Source organism: Halichoerus grypus, chromosome 2 (genome assembly GCF_964656455.1).
Source record: "Halichoerus grypus chromosome 2, mHalGry1.hap1.1, whole genome shotgun sequence".
In the NCBI taxonomy this organism is placed as follows: Eukaryota; Metazoa; Chordata; class Mammalia; order Carnivora; family Phocidae; genus Halichoerus; species Halichoerus grypus.
The window spans coordinates 195,023,871-195,040,987 of record NC_135713.1 but is presented as its reverse complement, the minus strand read 5'-3'; the positions used below and the strand labels follow the sequence as shown (position 1 = coordinate 195,040,987).

Below are 17,117 nucleotides of genomic sequence, written 5' to 3'. Positions count from 1 at the left end.
GAGGTCTTCACACACAGTAAATTATCTTTAGTCTCAGGACCTTTGCATAGGCTGCTTCCTCTCCCCAGGCTGTTCTGCCCTTCCTTACCGCCCCCCCCCCCATAGATCTTAATTCAAATGTCACTCCTTTAGGAAAACTTTGGCACTATGCTTCCGTGCACCCCCATCATGAGACCACAGCAGCTTCTCCTAGGCTCTCATGGTTCCCTGTGTCTTTCACAGCACTCACTGCAATTTGTCATTCTGTTTGTGTGATTATTTACTGTGGTCCCTTATTAGACTATAAACTCCACCAGGGCAGGGATAGATCTGTTATGATTAGATTCTATTGCCTTACGTAGTTCTTGATTAGTTGTAATAAGAACTGGCACCCACATGGTGCTCACTGTATAACCAGGCACGGTTCTGAGAACTTAACATGTACTAACTCATTTAAACCTCCCAACAGCTCTTTGAAGTAGGTATTATGACTGTCCCCATTTCCGGGTGAGGAAACCGAGGCACGGAGAGCTGCCTGGGGATGGTCTAGCTCCAGAGTCTGCCCTTCTAGCAGCCACACTGCCAGGCACTACGTTGAAGCATAACAAGTGGAAGTTGAATTATCAAGCATCATCAGAGAACGGGGGCTACGACATGAGTGAGTTTCCAGATAATTCAAATACAGTCCCTGAACTTGAAATGTACCGTTTGTTGAAAATCTCTTCAGCACTTATATTCTCCTTCCTGCTTAACCACCATCAACCAAACATATTTCCTTAACTATTCAGATTGTCAGCACCGGCTCCTGTCTACTCGCTGTCTGCCCACAAGGGTAAATAGGGAGCAGTTGAGCTACTCTGAGACAGAGTAGATAATCAGGTTTTTGAGTGTATTTACTTTCTGATGGCATCTTTGGCTACCACCAATTTCTTTAATAAAACGATCTTCCCTAGTATTTACATAACTCTTGTCTTTGACATTCTTAACATTTATTTTGCTTTCATAGCATTTAAAGAGATGTTGCTGTTCCTCAGTTTTCAAAAGAAAAAACAGATTTGGGAGCTTTGCCACCTTGCCCCACAATGCGGATGCCCTTGTAAGCCACTTTTCTGACCTGGAGAAATTGGCAGTAAGATTGGATGACCTCCAGACGAGGCAGAAGCCTGACCAGCATGGTGACTTTAGGAAGAGAGGCCTCTGGGAAAATGGAGCCTGTTGGCAGCAGAGTGGCTCTCTCCTCCCATCCCTTGGCCGGATGGTCATTTTTCCTTTCTCAGCAGCGAGTTGTGTTCTTCTTGGTGTCTGGAAGGGCTTCTTCCTTGACCCCAAAGGCTTGGTAACTCCCTGTGGGTAATGCTTTGTTGCTTCTGTTCTCTGCCCACTGCTCAGTAGGCTGGAGAAAGCAGCCTTGTTCCATCCAGGCCAGTCCTCTTGCTTCGCTCTGGTTTCTCAGCCCTCAGTTTTCACACCACAGCTCTGAGACTTGGTTGTGCCAACACAGTCTTCTAAGCAGTCTCTTTTGCGTTCCTAGCTCTGTCCACGTGTGAGAATTGCATGGGGTTGTGTACATTTGCCTCTCAGAAGCCTAGAACATAGAAACCTGCGCTGAAATTATGGATATCTGGTGACATCAGATTTTGTTTTTTTTCCACACGAAAAAGTCAGTATTTCAGATCTGCGTTTCCTTCCCTTTTTTGTGAGCCTCTTATTCCTGCTAAGTGCAGTGGTCATGGCTTCCTACGTGAGGCTCGTCAGCATATGTTTGGTCATTAAAACGGTTCTCGCTGTTCGAAGGAGTTGTCCTGTGCTCATCAGTAATGTGTGTTTCCTTGGCACTGGCACTAAAACAATTACTCGCTTCATCAAAGGATTTGGCAGTAGCTACTGTATCATCATCATCATCATCATCAAAGAGCATTTTTTTTTTTAAACCATTGGAACTGGCCTGGATAAATGTGTATTGCAGGAATTTTTTTATGGTGGCCAAGGCTGTGACCTTTAACTTTTTCTGGTGTTATTCCCACCCACTTTAGATCTACAGTGGGATCTCAGGAATTTTTATCCAGAACATTTTTTAAAGACCCCACCCTACATAATTTGCAGTGCCTTTTGGTATATTGGGTGTCTATGTAGAATCCACAAATTACATTTTGGTCTCATCCAAAAGCTCCTGCCCCCATATCAGAGCAGGATGCTTGCTGATCTTCATCTGCCCCAGCAAAATTCAAAGGGGAGCTCCAGGCCTGAAGTAATTTAAGCTTATGGTTGTCAGAGAACCATGATTTAAAGTAGTGAAATTATAGTGTGGTATAGTGAGCAAAGGACCAGACGGAGAGGCGGACGCCTTGGTTCCAGTCCTGTGTCTACGGTTAACTGTCTCTGGTGCCTTGGGCAAGTCACTTCACCTCTCTGGGCCTTGACTTCCTCTCTCTTTTTCATCTCTAAAATGGCCTATCCCAGAAGCCGGAAACAGTCCCCGCTGTTTGATCTGTGTTGTATGGAACCATATGGGCTTCAATGACTATCCGGCTAATCAGAAGAACGGGGTGTGGTGCACTGGGCCAGTAGGGAAGTAGATAATCCTCAAATGTACTTGAAATGGTGGGGCTTCTGTCTAGGGGAGGACAGACTGGCCAGGTATCTATCTCAACTAGAGGCACGTTTCATAGTGTTTAACTTCTATTATAAAGCTTGGTAACATCTGGCAAGCTTAGGTGGCAATTAGGTCATAAATACAGTTGTTTGTAGATCATTTTTATTTCACTAGAGCATTTACCCACTTTCTACTTGACCCCAGTTGTTCCCCTCCCCCCAAAAGAAATCTCTAGCCAGTGTAAAGAGTAAAATTGACAGTTTGAAACTAGTTGCAATTATCAGGACTGAAAAATTTGGTATCTAATGGAGTCCCTCCCCCCCCACCTTGGAGTTTTCGTAGGGGGCTTCCTCATGATATGTTTAACTGCACATGAGTATGCAAACTCAAGTAGATGAAATCGGGCTTCCTGTGAGGCTGGTAGTCCCCCAATGCATTGATGGTTGAAGTCAGACCTTTCTCAGTTTAGTTTGTTTACCATGCTGCTCCATTAAGGTAAGTGAGCCTCCCAGGGCTCTCAGTTTTTACAGGATCCAAACTGCTGCTATTTCCCTTTAATGAAGGCAACAAAATAATAGTGGCAATGCCTGCATTCTGAACCTCAGCCACTGAATGATTGTGAAACCTTGGGTTTTAGTTTTCATGTCCATAAAATGCTTCGGGGGCCTTGGGGATTTGATAGCACCCGAAACAATAAGAGCTTGTTCCCTCGGCCATGACGTGCTACAAGGTTTCCCGCAGCACCTTTCATGCCCAAATGTATCTCCCCCTCCCATGGTGTCAATATAAGCTGGCGGCAGAGGGACCGTGGAGACCAACAGAACTGCCACCTGCTTGAGCCCAAGCAGTTAGCCTGGGGCCCCGGAACCAGTTTGGGGGAAATATATTCACCTGTTGTGAAAGTAACCTATCTTTGGGCTCAGGAATAAGAGGACTTATGAGGAACCTTTTATGAGAACCATTAGAAGAGTAGCCTAAACTGAAGAATTGTAACTGTCTTGGGTGGTGGTTAATTACACCACACACAAGGATTGCCACAAATGCAGGTTTAACTCTCTTGGTTGCTTGGTTTGGAAACCACACAGGGCTGTTCAGTTAGGCCTTGCCCTTTTCTGCATCCCAGCCAGACACTTGACTCCCATCCAAAGCAAATGTCATGGTTACCTTTATTGATTAATATCAGGAAACATAACAGCCTGTAGTCTGGTTAGAAGGAACTATATAATTGATGGATTATTGCTGACCTACCTGCAGCCAAACAAAATATGATAGAGTTAGGGTTGATTTTGTAGTAGACTGAGATCACTAAAACAGACACAATTAAACCAGAAAGTCTCTTAATATCACTAATGTCTTAATTCTGTTCTTAATCTTTATCCCAAGTCAGCAGGGATAGTCTGCAGACAGGAGACTAAATACAATGAGTTTTGTGTCACTTTGTACACTTGGCTATATAGAAGCCTCCACGATGGGAACGAGTTCTTTACTGTTGGATCAGACATATAAATAGATGGGGGTTGGGGAGCAGAGTATGATTAGAATAAAAATCTTTGTCTGTCTCTCTAATCAGGCTTTTACATATGATACCTTCACAGGTAGGCCTTTAGGATCTGCTAGTTTTGCCCCCCTCTTTCTGATTAATAAGAGGCTTAAATTCATGTGGCCTTTTTTTTTTTGGTCAACAAGAGATCTTTATGTAATGGGTGTGTGCTGACATTTACTGGGCACTGATGTCAGTCTTCTGCTTTGGTGAATTCTTGATAGTTTTTTGGCCATCATCTGCATGGTCTTCTACAATGGGATCAGTGGTGTTAGAATAACAGTACTCTATTGGGTACTTTTATAAAGCAATCAGAATTGCAAATAGCCAGGCTTTGTTGAAGTTTATAGTCTGAAGTAGATGGTATTACTGCAAACAGAATTATAGATACAGATGCCCTTTTCTTGAATATTGTTCAGTGCCTGCCAGGGAACTGTGTTACAGAATACTATTTTAAGGGCGCCTGGGTGGCTCAGATGGTTAAGCGTCTGCCTTCGGCTCAGGTCATGATCTCAGGGTCCTGGGATCGAGTCCCGCATCGGGCTCCCTGCTCCTTGGGAGCCTGCTTCTCCCTCTGCTTCTCTCTCTCTGTCTCTAATGAATAAATAAATAAAATCTTTAAAAAAAAAAAAAAAGAATACTATTTTAAGGTAGTTTGTGCTGAATTGACCTATTACTGCACAGGCTGACACGTGTGCACGCGCGTGTGTGCGCGTGAAGCCCTAGAGGGTTGATATCCCATTATGGCATGCCAGAAAGCGTCTTACTGATCTCTCAAAATCAGCTCATCCATCCTGTAGCTTTCAGCTAATTATGGCCAGCAGAATAATCCCGTCTGTTAGCCGTTACCCCTCCCCTCTGCCTTCTTACCCATCAGACACCACCTCCCCTACCACATCCGCACACGCACTCTCTCTTCCCTCCTTTGGCATTGTACATCCCCCACAGAGAATGCCCTTCTCACCTCTGAGCATTATTGCTAAGATTAATAATTATAAGCTCTGATTCCTTAGCACATTCTAATCCATTTGAAATCCCTTATTTTGCATTTGGTGACATGCAGCTTTAACTGTTCTCAAGATTGCATGTATCCTTAAGTAGTAAGACAGAACATCATGGAAATCTTTCTTATCTAATCCTTTCCTCACTTGGGGACTTGTTTTACATCTTACCCATAAAACTGTAATGTGTATATATTAACCAACCAAAATGAGCTCATAAGTCACTTTACCTCTGTTGCCAGCGCCCAGTGGGTTTGAGCCCTGGTAAGGCGAGCCACTGCACTGCGTAAGGCCGGCTGGGTGTTGATGGCAGGTTGTAGGTTCCAGGAATTTAGGTACACGCTATCTTGTGTAATAATATTTTATTGGAAGCATGCCAGTATCCTTGCTGGAGTAACACAAGTATTGTACTTTTAGTTTGGAGGAATGGTTTTCTTAGCCTTAGGGAAACTAAAGTTTGGACTATGCAGTATAAGAGTAATCCAAGGAACACAGAGGAAAACTTAATTTAAAAAACCCCAACAAAACAGAAAAACAGCCTCTGAACATATCCTGGAAATTGGTGTGGTACTCCTAAAAGAAAAAAAAAATCATGTTACTAGCCAGATTATTGTGTTCTAATATTATTATGAAGACTGTAGTCTGGTAGAGTGCAAGTAGGAGGTAGAGAAGATTCAGAGAACAGACTGTAACGATTTTTACTGTTTCTGCTGACCTAAGCTGGCGTTACAGTGTTGCCATGTAGATTAGCTTTTGGAGATGCTGGGTTGTGTTTGACTTGATGGATTTGCACCCACCTGAGAAGTGTGTGGCTCTCTTGTTCGCAGTGGTGGGTCTTCTGGATGTGTATGTACACCCCTTTTGTGGGGGTGGGTCCTCACCAGTGTTGTAAACAGAACCAGCACTACAACACTTATCATGTATGGATGACTTTGGAAAGCAGTATGAGACGCACGTGTGCATGGCACCGCTTCTTCCCACTGACTGCAAGGTGGAAAGTCTGTGCTATTTTTATTAACTTATTCTGATCCTTGTTATTAGGTAGTCAGTGTGTGTGTGTGGACTGTTTCTTGAAATGTGTGTCTGAAACTTAAGCACTGTATTTCTTTGGAAAATGCAGCATTTCTGAAAACCCTGATGGGGACCAGTGGGTTCTCCTATGTTCCGAGCTTGCGGTATGCTTCCTTGCTGTTCTTCCTTGGGGGGCGGAGGGTGAGTAGAAATGAGCAACCACCTCAGTGGTAGACGTGACCCCTGAAACCAAGCCCTGGGCTTTGCTGGTTGCTTTCCAGGCACTGGTGAGCTGCCTCCTTGCCTGACCAGTCCCAAGTCCTAGTTCAAGAATGGGTGGGTTTTTGGGAAAGGCGGTTTCGTTTGTTTTTGTGCTGCTTCAACACATCCCAATCTTTTGTGTCTGATTCTCTTTAAAGACATTTTTTTAAAAGATTTTATTTATTTGAGGGGTGCCTGGGTGGCTCTGTCGTTAAGCGCCTGCCTTCGGCTCAGGTCATGATCCCAGGGTCCTGGGATCGAGCCCCGCATCAGGCTCCCTGCTCGGTGAGGAGCTTGTTTCTCTCTCTCTCCCTCTGCTGCTTCCCCCACTGCTTGTGCTTGCTCACTGTCTCTCTCTCAAGGAAATAAATCTTTTTAAAAAAAAGATTTTATTTATTTGAGAGAGTGCGCATGAGCGGACGGGGGCGGGGGAGTAGTGGCAGAGGAAGAGGGAGAAGTAGACTCCCTGCTGAGCAGGGAGCCCGATGTGGGACTCAATCCCCGGACTCTGGGATCAGGACCTGAGTCGAAGGCGGACGCTTAACCGACTGAGCCACCCAGGTGCCCCTGAAGACATTTTCTAAACAAAGTTATTTCAGAACTCATTTTAGGAAAGATTTTTTTCTTACCTGAAATATAAGCGGTTGAGTTAAGTAATGCAAGAACAACTAACAAGTAGCTGAGTTTAGAATATTAGAATGAAATTCTAATTTTAATCATCCCTATATAAGTTGTTGGTAGTTGCTTCCACATCTTGGTAGTAAAGGCAAAGTGAGTGGTGCGTTTTATGAAATGGCGTAGATGCTGGGCTTTGCTTTACCATCAGAACCTTGAACATGAGGATGCAGTGACAGTCCTGCCTTTGTTTTCATGGGAGGAAGGCTCTTGTTGGGAGTCCTGGCCAAGCAGGGCTGCAGTGAGGGCTGTTCTACCACCACTGAATGAACCTACATGAAATAAGTTGGTGGTACTAGCAGCCCTTTGCCCAGCATCATCTGCCCTGAATTGCCAGGCTTCATGCATAGTTCTCCGGCTGGGTGTTTGCAGCATTGTTACCTCCTGGGAGAGAGCATGCGTGGTCAGGCTTCCATGAGGACCAGCTGGCCGATGGATGCTTAGTGTTAGGTTAGACTAGGTTACCAGCCACTAGCATTCTCCCCCTCCACAGTGTCATTGTGATAACTTCTTAGAAGTTGCCATCAGGGCGCCTGGGTGGCTCAGTCAGTTAAGTGTCTGCCTTCTGGCCCGAGTCATGATCCCAGGGTCCTGGGATCGAGTCCCGCATCAGGCTCTCTGCTCTGCAGAGATTTTGCTTCTCCCTCTGTCCCTCACTGGGCTCATGCTCTCTCTCTCTCGCTCTCTCTCTCTCTCAAATAAATAAAAATCTTTAAAAAATTTAAATTAAAAAAAAAAAGTCTCCATCAAACCCAGGAGTACATATCCCACTCGTTGGAAAAATGAGTCAGATGCCAGGTAGTCAACCTGAAGCAGATCTACAGAATCAGCATTTCGTTTCCATTTTCAGGTTCTCCGGAAATGAGCGTGTGTGACGGTAGGGCCTCCGGCCGTTTGATCCATCGTAGAGAGAAGGGAGCCCCGGCCACTAAAATGGCTGGGTGAGGTAACCTGCAAGGTCGTTACTGTGAAGCAGCATTTTTAGATGTTCAGGTACAAATGGTTCTCAGCCATGCTCAGTATCCCAAAAGGCTTATAGAAGCTTATTTAATTCACCTTAGTAATAGCAACTGTATCTGAAGGCAGGCATTTTCACGCTTTCAAAAATGCTGGCGGAGAAAAGCCAGAAGTGTTGTCATGTTAATTTGCCATGTGAGAGCATAACATTGTTCAGAGTGGTTCCCCGGACATTCTAATTGGGAGCCGTCAGCAGCCTCCAAAGAAGCGAGAAGCCTGTTGTGACAGGGTTTGTGACGTCAGTGCGGACGCTGTGATTAACCGTCGGTGCTCTCAGTTGCTAAATTCAACTTCTAGCCAAACCTGGTATTTTTGAGATTTTCAGAAGATTATGTTAGTTATGTGATTAGTGTTTTATTTCGATTCACCAACCAACCATAGACAATTGTTCTTCCTGTGGTTTCCAAGATGCTCAGACAAGGCAGGTGGCTTTTGTTTCCACACTAGTAATGAAGCAGCACTGATATGTTTTAGTAAATATTGACCCATTTTAATGTTAATAATACTGTGATAAGATGTATTTGGGAGCATTCAGTTCATTAAAATTGTACTCTAGGCTTTACTAACAATGACAAAACTCATCTATTTCTGGATACACACTGTCTTACCGAGGGACCTCTTTGTTTCTAAACTTTTGCTTCTGTGTGGTGGATATTAATGATCGAAGGTGGTTGAATTGCCTGAGAATCCTAATATGGAAAGCACTTCATCTGGAACCTGAGGGCTTGCTGAAGCTCCTTTAAATTTCAGCTTCCCTCCCACCTGCTAACTTGTTCCTCTCCATTCTATTTTATGAAAAATTCATCGCCGATTACACGGTATTTTAGAAAATTTAGAAAATACAGAGAAAAAAAACCTGTTGCTATGATTTTGCAGTATTTCCTTCATCTTTTTTCTATAAATATATATATATCTATTATTATTTTTTAATAGGGGTGTGCGTGTTTGTTTTGGGACAGTTTTGGGTTGCGAGGGACAGAAATCTAGTTCCAAGAAATGTAAGCAAAGGGGGAATTTCTTGGAAGGCTTTCTGAGCCCAAGGACAGGAAGTTGGCCTGAGGAAGAGTAGAAGCCAGGGCACACTCTCTCCCTCTGTCAGCTGTGTTTCTTCTCAGGCTTCTTTCTCCATTTCAGTCTTTGTCTCTCCCCCATCCAGCAAACATTCACGGAAATCTCCCGAGTTTAATTGCTTACCAGTTCAGTGACCCAGAGAGTTCAAAGCAATTCTTGTGTCATCCCAAGACCTGTTGTACAAAATGCCTGTTCCTCGGGGAGCCGTTTGACAGGTGGAGGGGGGCTCAGCAGGCCTTTCCACCTCTTGGTCCCCAGGTGTGCATACTCTTCCCTTTTTATTTATTCAGTCTTTAGACAGCCCCCACCTGACGTGATCCCACTGTCCCCCATCAGCTGCAGAGCCATTCGACCTTCTCAGTGGGAGATAGCCCTCAGGCTCACTGAGCTACAGCCCTCAGCGGTCTTGTCCTCGGGCCACTGTTCTGCAGGCCCATGTGCTCTACGCAGTGAGCGTTTCTCTGGTTCAGGTGTGAGCAGGTTCAGATGAAGCTTGTCACCGTCTATACCCTGTAGGCTAAAAGAATTTCATCCCCAAAACACTGGGTATGCAGGACCTCTGGATTCCCTGCTAGGGCAGGCACCACCCTTGAGGCTTCTGTTTTCCCAGCCAGGTAAAAAGCAGACTCTTCTTCCTCAGACTTGAGACTTTACACTGAGAATAGACTCAGCAGGCAGTGAGGAAGCTTGCTCTTGGTTCTCCCATTCCGGGTGAGCGGGCCCTGGCTCTGGGCAAAGGAAAGGGTGGAACCTCCTCGCCTCTAGGCCAGGAGCAGGCAAGGGAGGAGAGAGTGAGGTTCTAGCGGCGGCTTCGTCCCCTTTGCCAGTGGGTCTCCACAGTGGAGAAGGAATGCAGGGACGAGGTGTTTGTCCTGCCATCTCGGTCTGCTTTGGAGGGAGCCGTTGGGCTTTCCTTCTTAAGGGATTAACTAGGTGCCATCCTGGTTCTTACCAAGAGTGGGCAGCTATTTTGGGGTCAGGCTGCCATGCACAAGTATACTCCCAGTCTTGTTGTTTAGTGCTAAAAGCCAGCCATACTCCTGTATTTTAAAATTTTGTGCCAAAATCCAAACTCTCACAGTATAAGCAAGTTGTGTTGGCCCGTTTTTAATTTAAGACCCACAGGAACCAGATAATTTGTGGGACTATACGGTGACAAGGAGAAAACCTTACTACAAGGTGGCATTGCTGAATGGGCCCAGACTCAAAGGGGTGTAGTCTCAGGAAACCTTACCAGCTGTCACCTGCACATGTGTGCCTTGCACGTGTGTACATGCATGTGTGCACACAGTGGCTTCCGTGGAAACCACGTGGGTGAGGGTACAGTTCTTAGCAAAGCTGGAGGATAAGCAGACCAAAAAAATCTGCCCAGTAGAATCATCATCACAGTGTACATTGAATTTTGGATTCGATATTGTTCACGTGAAGACCGGTAGAAGCATTTTTCTACCTTGCTGTAAATTTTCCAAAGTGCTATTTTAATGATTACATAATATTCCACTGAATGTATATGTCATAATTTATTTCAGTCTTTAAGATATTATTGGAAATTCAGATCTTTCCAGTTTTTGTGTTTGTGAATGGGATACAGTGAGCATCATTGTGCACATGACTTTTTCCATATCTGGAACTGTTTCTATAGGATATAGAAGTGGAATTATAGGATCAAAAGTCTGAGCACTTTTATGCTTTCCAGAAAGAGTGCACCAACTTACAATTTTCATTCCCACCAACAATGGATGAGAAAGTAAATTTCACCACCTTTGGCTATTTTCTGTAAAGAGAGTGCGTGTTTTAACTCATTAAGCATAAAAGATACATTTTTATTTAAATTATATTTTGATTATAATGAAGAACAATTTGGGTTATGTTTTTCATATATTTTATAACCTGTCTTTTTTGAAACCTTGGTGTTTTATTATTATATAAATTTTTTATATAATGAGAGCTGTTTTTTCCTATTTTGCTTTAAATGCTTTCCCCTAATTCTTTGCCTTTTTAAAATTCTGTAAGTGCACGTGGGTATATGTGGGTGTGTTGGCATTCTTCTTTACCATGGAGGCTTGCAAGATGACCAGGTTTTAGAAAGTGAAGTATAACCAAGAGAAGGAAGTCCATTAGAAAGCTGAGCATACCTTCTTCCTGTTTCAGTGGAGGCTACCCATGGATTATTTCAGAATCCCTGTCTTTGTCATATCAGGTTATAAGCCTATCTGTCTGCAGGAAGGATTGCTGCTTAGATAGTATAAAGCAACCTGGGGTCTAGTCCTGACTCGGCTGTTGTCTAGACATGGGCCCTTGGACGTAGGCTCTGTACTTCAACGTCTTTGTCTGTGAGGTAGTGGATTTTAGAAGGATAACTTTTGGGATGTCCTGGGGGGGGGGGTGGTCTGTGTGTGGTTGTACATGCCCAAAATGAAGAATCCTATTGAACATGAAGATTCTTCTACATCTCATTGCAGATTTTTGGAAGTCCCAGCACAGTGACACTTCCTGAAACCTTGTTGTTTGTGTCAACTCTGGATGGAAGTTTGCATGCTGTTAGCAAGAGGACAGGCTCGATCAAATGGACTTTAAAAGAAGGTAATTTGGATTTGGTCCTTGGGTGACATGGACATTTGCTCAGCTGCTTCCAAGGAAGCATATTCCAGAAAAAGAGAAAAACAGTTACACATCTTTAATAAAATAAAGGATAGTGGAGTCAAGGAGAGGAGAGAGAGTTATACTCAGAGGGTACATTTACAGCTTGAAGGGATCATTCACCAAATGCATCAGCTGAAGAGGCAAGCTTTATCTTTTTTTTTTCTTTCCAGATTTCATGTTTAAGTGGCTCTAGGCTTTTCTATTAATAGCTCTGGCTGGTAGGTCTTTCACAAAGACATACTCCATTAAATTTTTTAAAGTTCTATCTAATGATTAGAATCTTGTAATCATAATTATCAGAACTATCTTCTGTAACCTCAAATTACTCATTTGTTTTTATAGAGGCTGAAATACTTGAGGGCTATAAGATTTGATATTCATCCAAGTTAGCCACTTTATTGAGTCTTTACGTTGAAGGAAGTGAAAGACTGAGCTTGTTTTCTCATTTAATCTGCCATGCCTCCTTTTTTATGATCATGTCTTCCTGGTGATAGTTAGCAGAGTGGAGTCCTACAGCTAGGAAATTGTATTTCATTTCCAAAGTAATCTTCGTGGATAAAGCCATGCAAATCCAAAGATTTGGGGCTTTCAGAGTCATCTCTATTATTCTGTCCAGTAATAATTCTGATTTGGCTTTAGATAGGGTGTGACCAGCATGCTCTCTTTCGTCACTGATCTGTGACTCATTATTTTCATGAGCACAGCAAGTGTTTTTCCTTCGATCATAAAATGTTCCAAAACACTGTTTTAGATGGAAAAATATTGGCATATGTCAGAAGGTCACACATCATTTTATCAGTTCGACAGCAAACCTAGTTACCACCCAGAGATAATGGCAGCTGGGGTACCACACACCTGCCTCACCTGTCTGGGTCCTGCTTGGATCAGCAAGAACCGTAGGCAGCTGACAGGACCAGCTCTCTCAGGAGTGAGTGGCCACAAGAAGACTATAGAGCCGGCATTTGGCATTGCATTACAAGCTCCCAGAATGTTATCCGTACTGTCTCTCCTTCATATTTAAGCCTTTTAACATTTTTTATTTAAAAAATTTTTAAAAAATATGTTCATTTGAGAGAGAGCATGTGCGAGAGCACAAGCAGGGGGGAGGGTCAGAGGAAGAAGGAGAAGCAGACTCCCTGCTGAGCAGGGAGCCCAACATGGGGCTTGATCCCAGGACCCCAGGATCATGACCTGCCTAAACCTTAACTGCTTAACCGACTAAGGCACCCAGGCAACCCGCCTTTTAACAACAAAAAGCACAGTTCTTTAAATTTTCACAATTTCTGATTTTGTCCAAAGGTGAAATCAACAAATCCTCAACACAAGGATTGAGATAAACATTTTTACTGTTGGATGTTAGGGCTGGGCCCTCAGTCTCAGCATTCCCAGGCAGGGCATTTTTGGCCCAAGCTACTTCATTCTTCTGCTTTGTTTTTCCCTGCATGTATTGTTTTAAACTGATCTTGTCGAAGTCTTAATTTCTACAAGTAGCCTTGGCTGTATCTGGCAAAACCGTGTCTCACCTCGTTTGTTACTTAGTCAAACATAAAAATCCGTCTCTTCTCGCCTATACTTTATTTTTTATTTTTTTAAAGATTTATTTATTTGACAGAGAGCACAAGCAGGGGGAGCAGGAGGGAGCCCGATGTCGGGCTCGATCCCAGGACCCCAGGATCATGACCTGAGCCGAAGGCAGCCGCTTAACTGACTGAGCCACCCAGGCACCCCTCTTCTCTCCCATACCTTAGAACTTAAAGAATTCTTCTCTCTTTTACTTAATTAACGTGTGTTTAGAGAATCTAGTCTGTGAAGGATACTTTATAGGGCACAGAGAAGAAAGAGCCCATGCTTGCCCTCAAGGAGCCCGCAGCCTGATAGGGAGAAAGGACAAGTACCACAACTTCAGCACGGAGCCAGGGTTTGTAAGGGAGGTGGTAGGGACTGCAAGGCCTGCAATGGAGCGAAGGAGGCAGCAGGTCTCGGGTGTGGGGACAGGTCCTGTTAAGGAGGAGCTTAAGGACAGAGGTGGTAGGAGAGCAGCTGGAGGGGATGTTGAGCCCTGTGGTAGCATCAGGGCTTTTGTATCTGAGTGAACAGGAAGCTGGGACCATGCATGTGACTGAGCAGATGAGTGACTCAACAGGTTTAAACCTTTAATCCTGCAGCGGAGTGTGGGAGTGTGGGCTGGCGACAGGGAGGCCAGGGCTGTAGGGCAGACCTGAAAGGGGGGCAGGGGGAAGGGAAGGTGGGACAGAAATATGATCAGTAGAATCCAGCAACAGATTAGGGAGGCAGAGCAGGGAGGTGTTAAAAGACACTTAGAGGGAGAATTTGAGAAATCTCAGTAAGGTCTAGTAATTTCAAGTAATACTTAACATGTTCTAAGTCTCATTGTTTTTCTGAGAATAGACTGGCTTTTTTTAGTTAAATTCAGTCCTGGATATGAGTAGCTGTATAAAATATATAATATATATTTCTATACATCTGTGTACTATGTCTATTCCAGTATATATGTATGTATTTCTACACAAAGATTAAAAGTGGTAATGTATAGAGACCCTGAATTTTTAATTTAGTTTTAATCTTGCAATTGTAACTAAAGATTTCAGAATTGGTATTTCTAAACCATTAATCTGTAAATCCCCCATAAAGGTAACCCCATGCTGTTCTAGGCCCTGAGGATATGGCAAGTGAACGAAACAGACAAAATCCTGCCCTCCTAGAGCTTTCATTCTAGTGGAAAACAGACAAGGAAATAAATTATGTAGTGGTGATAAGAGCGGATTTTATTGAAGAAAAATAAAGCGGGGAAGTGGAATTAGGGAGCACCGGGTGTTGGGGTGGGGAGCTGCAATTTTAAGCACGGATGGCCCCACTGAGAAGGCGTCATTTGAGCAAGAACTCAAGGTGGCAGGGGAGTCTTTAGGCAGAACACAGCAGGGGTGAGGTGGGAGAGTCCTTGGTATGGTGGAGGAAGCACCCTGGCGTGGCTGGAGGGGAGTCGGGAGTAAAGGAGAGGAAGAGTAGTAGGAGATGAGCTCAGAGCCCCAGTCACGCAAAGACACAGTGCTGTCTTCGTATACTGTTTATTATAAAAATGCCCCCGCTACTGTCCTGAAATGAAATGTATAAGACAGTAACCTACACACACAATTTCAAAAAGAAATGCATGTATTACCCAGCTAGTAATCTCACACTGGGATAATAGAAAAGTACTTTTTACTCACATATATGTGATTTAACACGTAAATACTCTCACATGGTGACACTCCACTTCTGAGTGAATGCGGTGCCTGCTAATGCAGACTGATCAAAACACCGGGATACTCACGGTGACTGGATTTCCAAGATGGTGGACTATTCTTGGTAATGCTCCAAGCCAAAGCAGTGTGACCTTAACCCAATTTATACAGTAGTTACATTCTGAGAAGATTAGTTGTATAAAATTATGCAAAAAGTGCTTTTGTGCTTTTATACAAGTGAGGTTCTAAGCTCAGGGAGTTATTAAAGGTTTTTGGCCTATGGGAGAGCCTGACAGACATCAGAGCAGGGTGTAGCTTTGGGATGATCTTTGGCTGCGCAGTGCTATCTGCCCCACGCTTCATGCTTGTCTTCCTCCCCCACCCCACCCCCCACCAGTCCCTGCGACCACTAAGAAATGCCCTCACAGATGTCCTGAGTACCGGCAAGCTGTGCCCTCCCGATAGAGCTCTAGGACCTGGTGGCTGGTGTGCTGAAGCCACCACTGGAGATAGCTGAGCAGAGGAGTGACATGTCCCGGTACCACAGACTGACGTTTGTGCCCCTCCAAAATTCACATGGTGAAGCCTTACCCCACCATGTGATAGTATTTGGAGGTGGAGCTTGGGGGATTTAGCTTAGATGAGGTCACGAGGGAGGGGCCCCCATGATGGGATTAGTGCCCTTGTGAGAAAAGGAAAAGCCCAGAGCGCTTGCTCTCTCCCACCATATGAGAACACGGCGAGAAGGCTGCCATCAGCAAGCCGGGAACAGGGCTCTCACCAGAACCCAACCATGCTGACACCTTGAACTTGGACTTACAGCCTCCAGAACTGTAAGAAATAAATGTCTGTTGAAGCCACGACGGCTGTGGTATTTTGTTGTGGCAGCCCATGCTAAGACACCTGGCCTCCACTTCACGGGGTCAGCAGGTGCTATGTTGAGACTGAGCTGATGAGGCCAGGAGGAAGCTGGAGACCAGGCGGAGGCTACTGCACCAGTCCAGGCAAGGGAGGCCACGGTTTTGGGCCTGAGTGGCAGTGGGGAATCAGAGTCAAATGGAAGAAACTTGCTAATGCAAACAGAGCCCCGTAACTCCTCAGGCTGGGGTTATGCAGAATATATACCTGTTATTCCATTTCATGGTTTCCTGACTGTTTACTTGTTTCAGGGGCCAACAAGCTGGGAGAGTTTTGGTTTTTTCTTTCCACAGATTGGTTTTGGCAGGTGCTTTTGTTCTTCACCCAAACATGTGTTGCTGTTCCCAGAACAGAAGAAATGGAGATTTCTTACCCCACAGCAGCAAACTGCACCTAGTGCAGAAAACGGAGTTTTGTTTTCAGAAGCTAATTTGAGTTGTGACATACCAAGTGAGGTGTGATCTTTCTAGGCTGTGATTTTGTGATTGTAGCAACACCAAAACTGTCTGTCTTTGTCTGAAATTTCACCAGTGAAGACAGTTGAGTGTGTTTCCTTTCTGCACTTTCAGCCCAAATGCAAACAGAAAACATTGCTGCCCTGTTTGGTGTTAGATTGGTTTTCTAAAGCTTGCTTTGGCTTGGTGAGGGTGAAAGGATTTTCTTTGGTATCTCCAGGGCTGGCTTAAGGCTTCTTGCATTCACCTTGGAATACCGGTTATTAAAATTAACTAGATAACTAGGATTATTTGAAAGACTAAACTAGACAGAATAGAATAAAAGAAAAACTAGGGTTATAGGGGAAGATTTTCTTCAGATTTCACGTGCATTTGCCTTTCTTACCATGTGCCTCTTCCCATGGTTCCTGCTGGTGCTGACAGCCACGGCCCACCCAGTCTGGAAAGTAGAGTGATGCTTTGCTACTTGGTCACTGAGTTCTGTCATGTAGACTGAAGTAGTGTCTCTCAAATCTGACTGCTTCTCCCTGCCCTCCTTGCTAGTGCCTTAGCCAGGCTCTCCACATCCCTTTCCTAGATCAGTATAGCAGCATCCTGGCTGTCCTTCAGCCATCACGCTGCTGTCAGACATGCCCCCTAATGAGACCACGGACCATGCTGCACCCCTGCTGAGATGGCCTTGGTGCTGTCTAAAGCAGTGCTCCAGATGTG

The 17,117-nt window shown here is 44.4% G+C and overlaps 1 protein-coding gene across 1 annotated transcript in view; it reads left to right on the top strand.

The window, feature by feature from the left end:
• Window positions 1-17,117, top strand: part of ERN1 (endoplasmic reticulum to nucleus signaling 1) — an 82,789-nt gene that overhangs the window by 14,023 nt on the left and 51,649 nt on the right. The window contains exon 2 of the mRNA XM_036116247.2: window positions 11,611-11,731. Within this exon, the coding sequence (XP_035972140.1) occupies window positions 11,611-11,731 (121 nt within the window). The remainder of the gene's footprint in view (window positions 1-11,610; window positions 11,732-17,117) is intronic.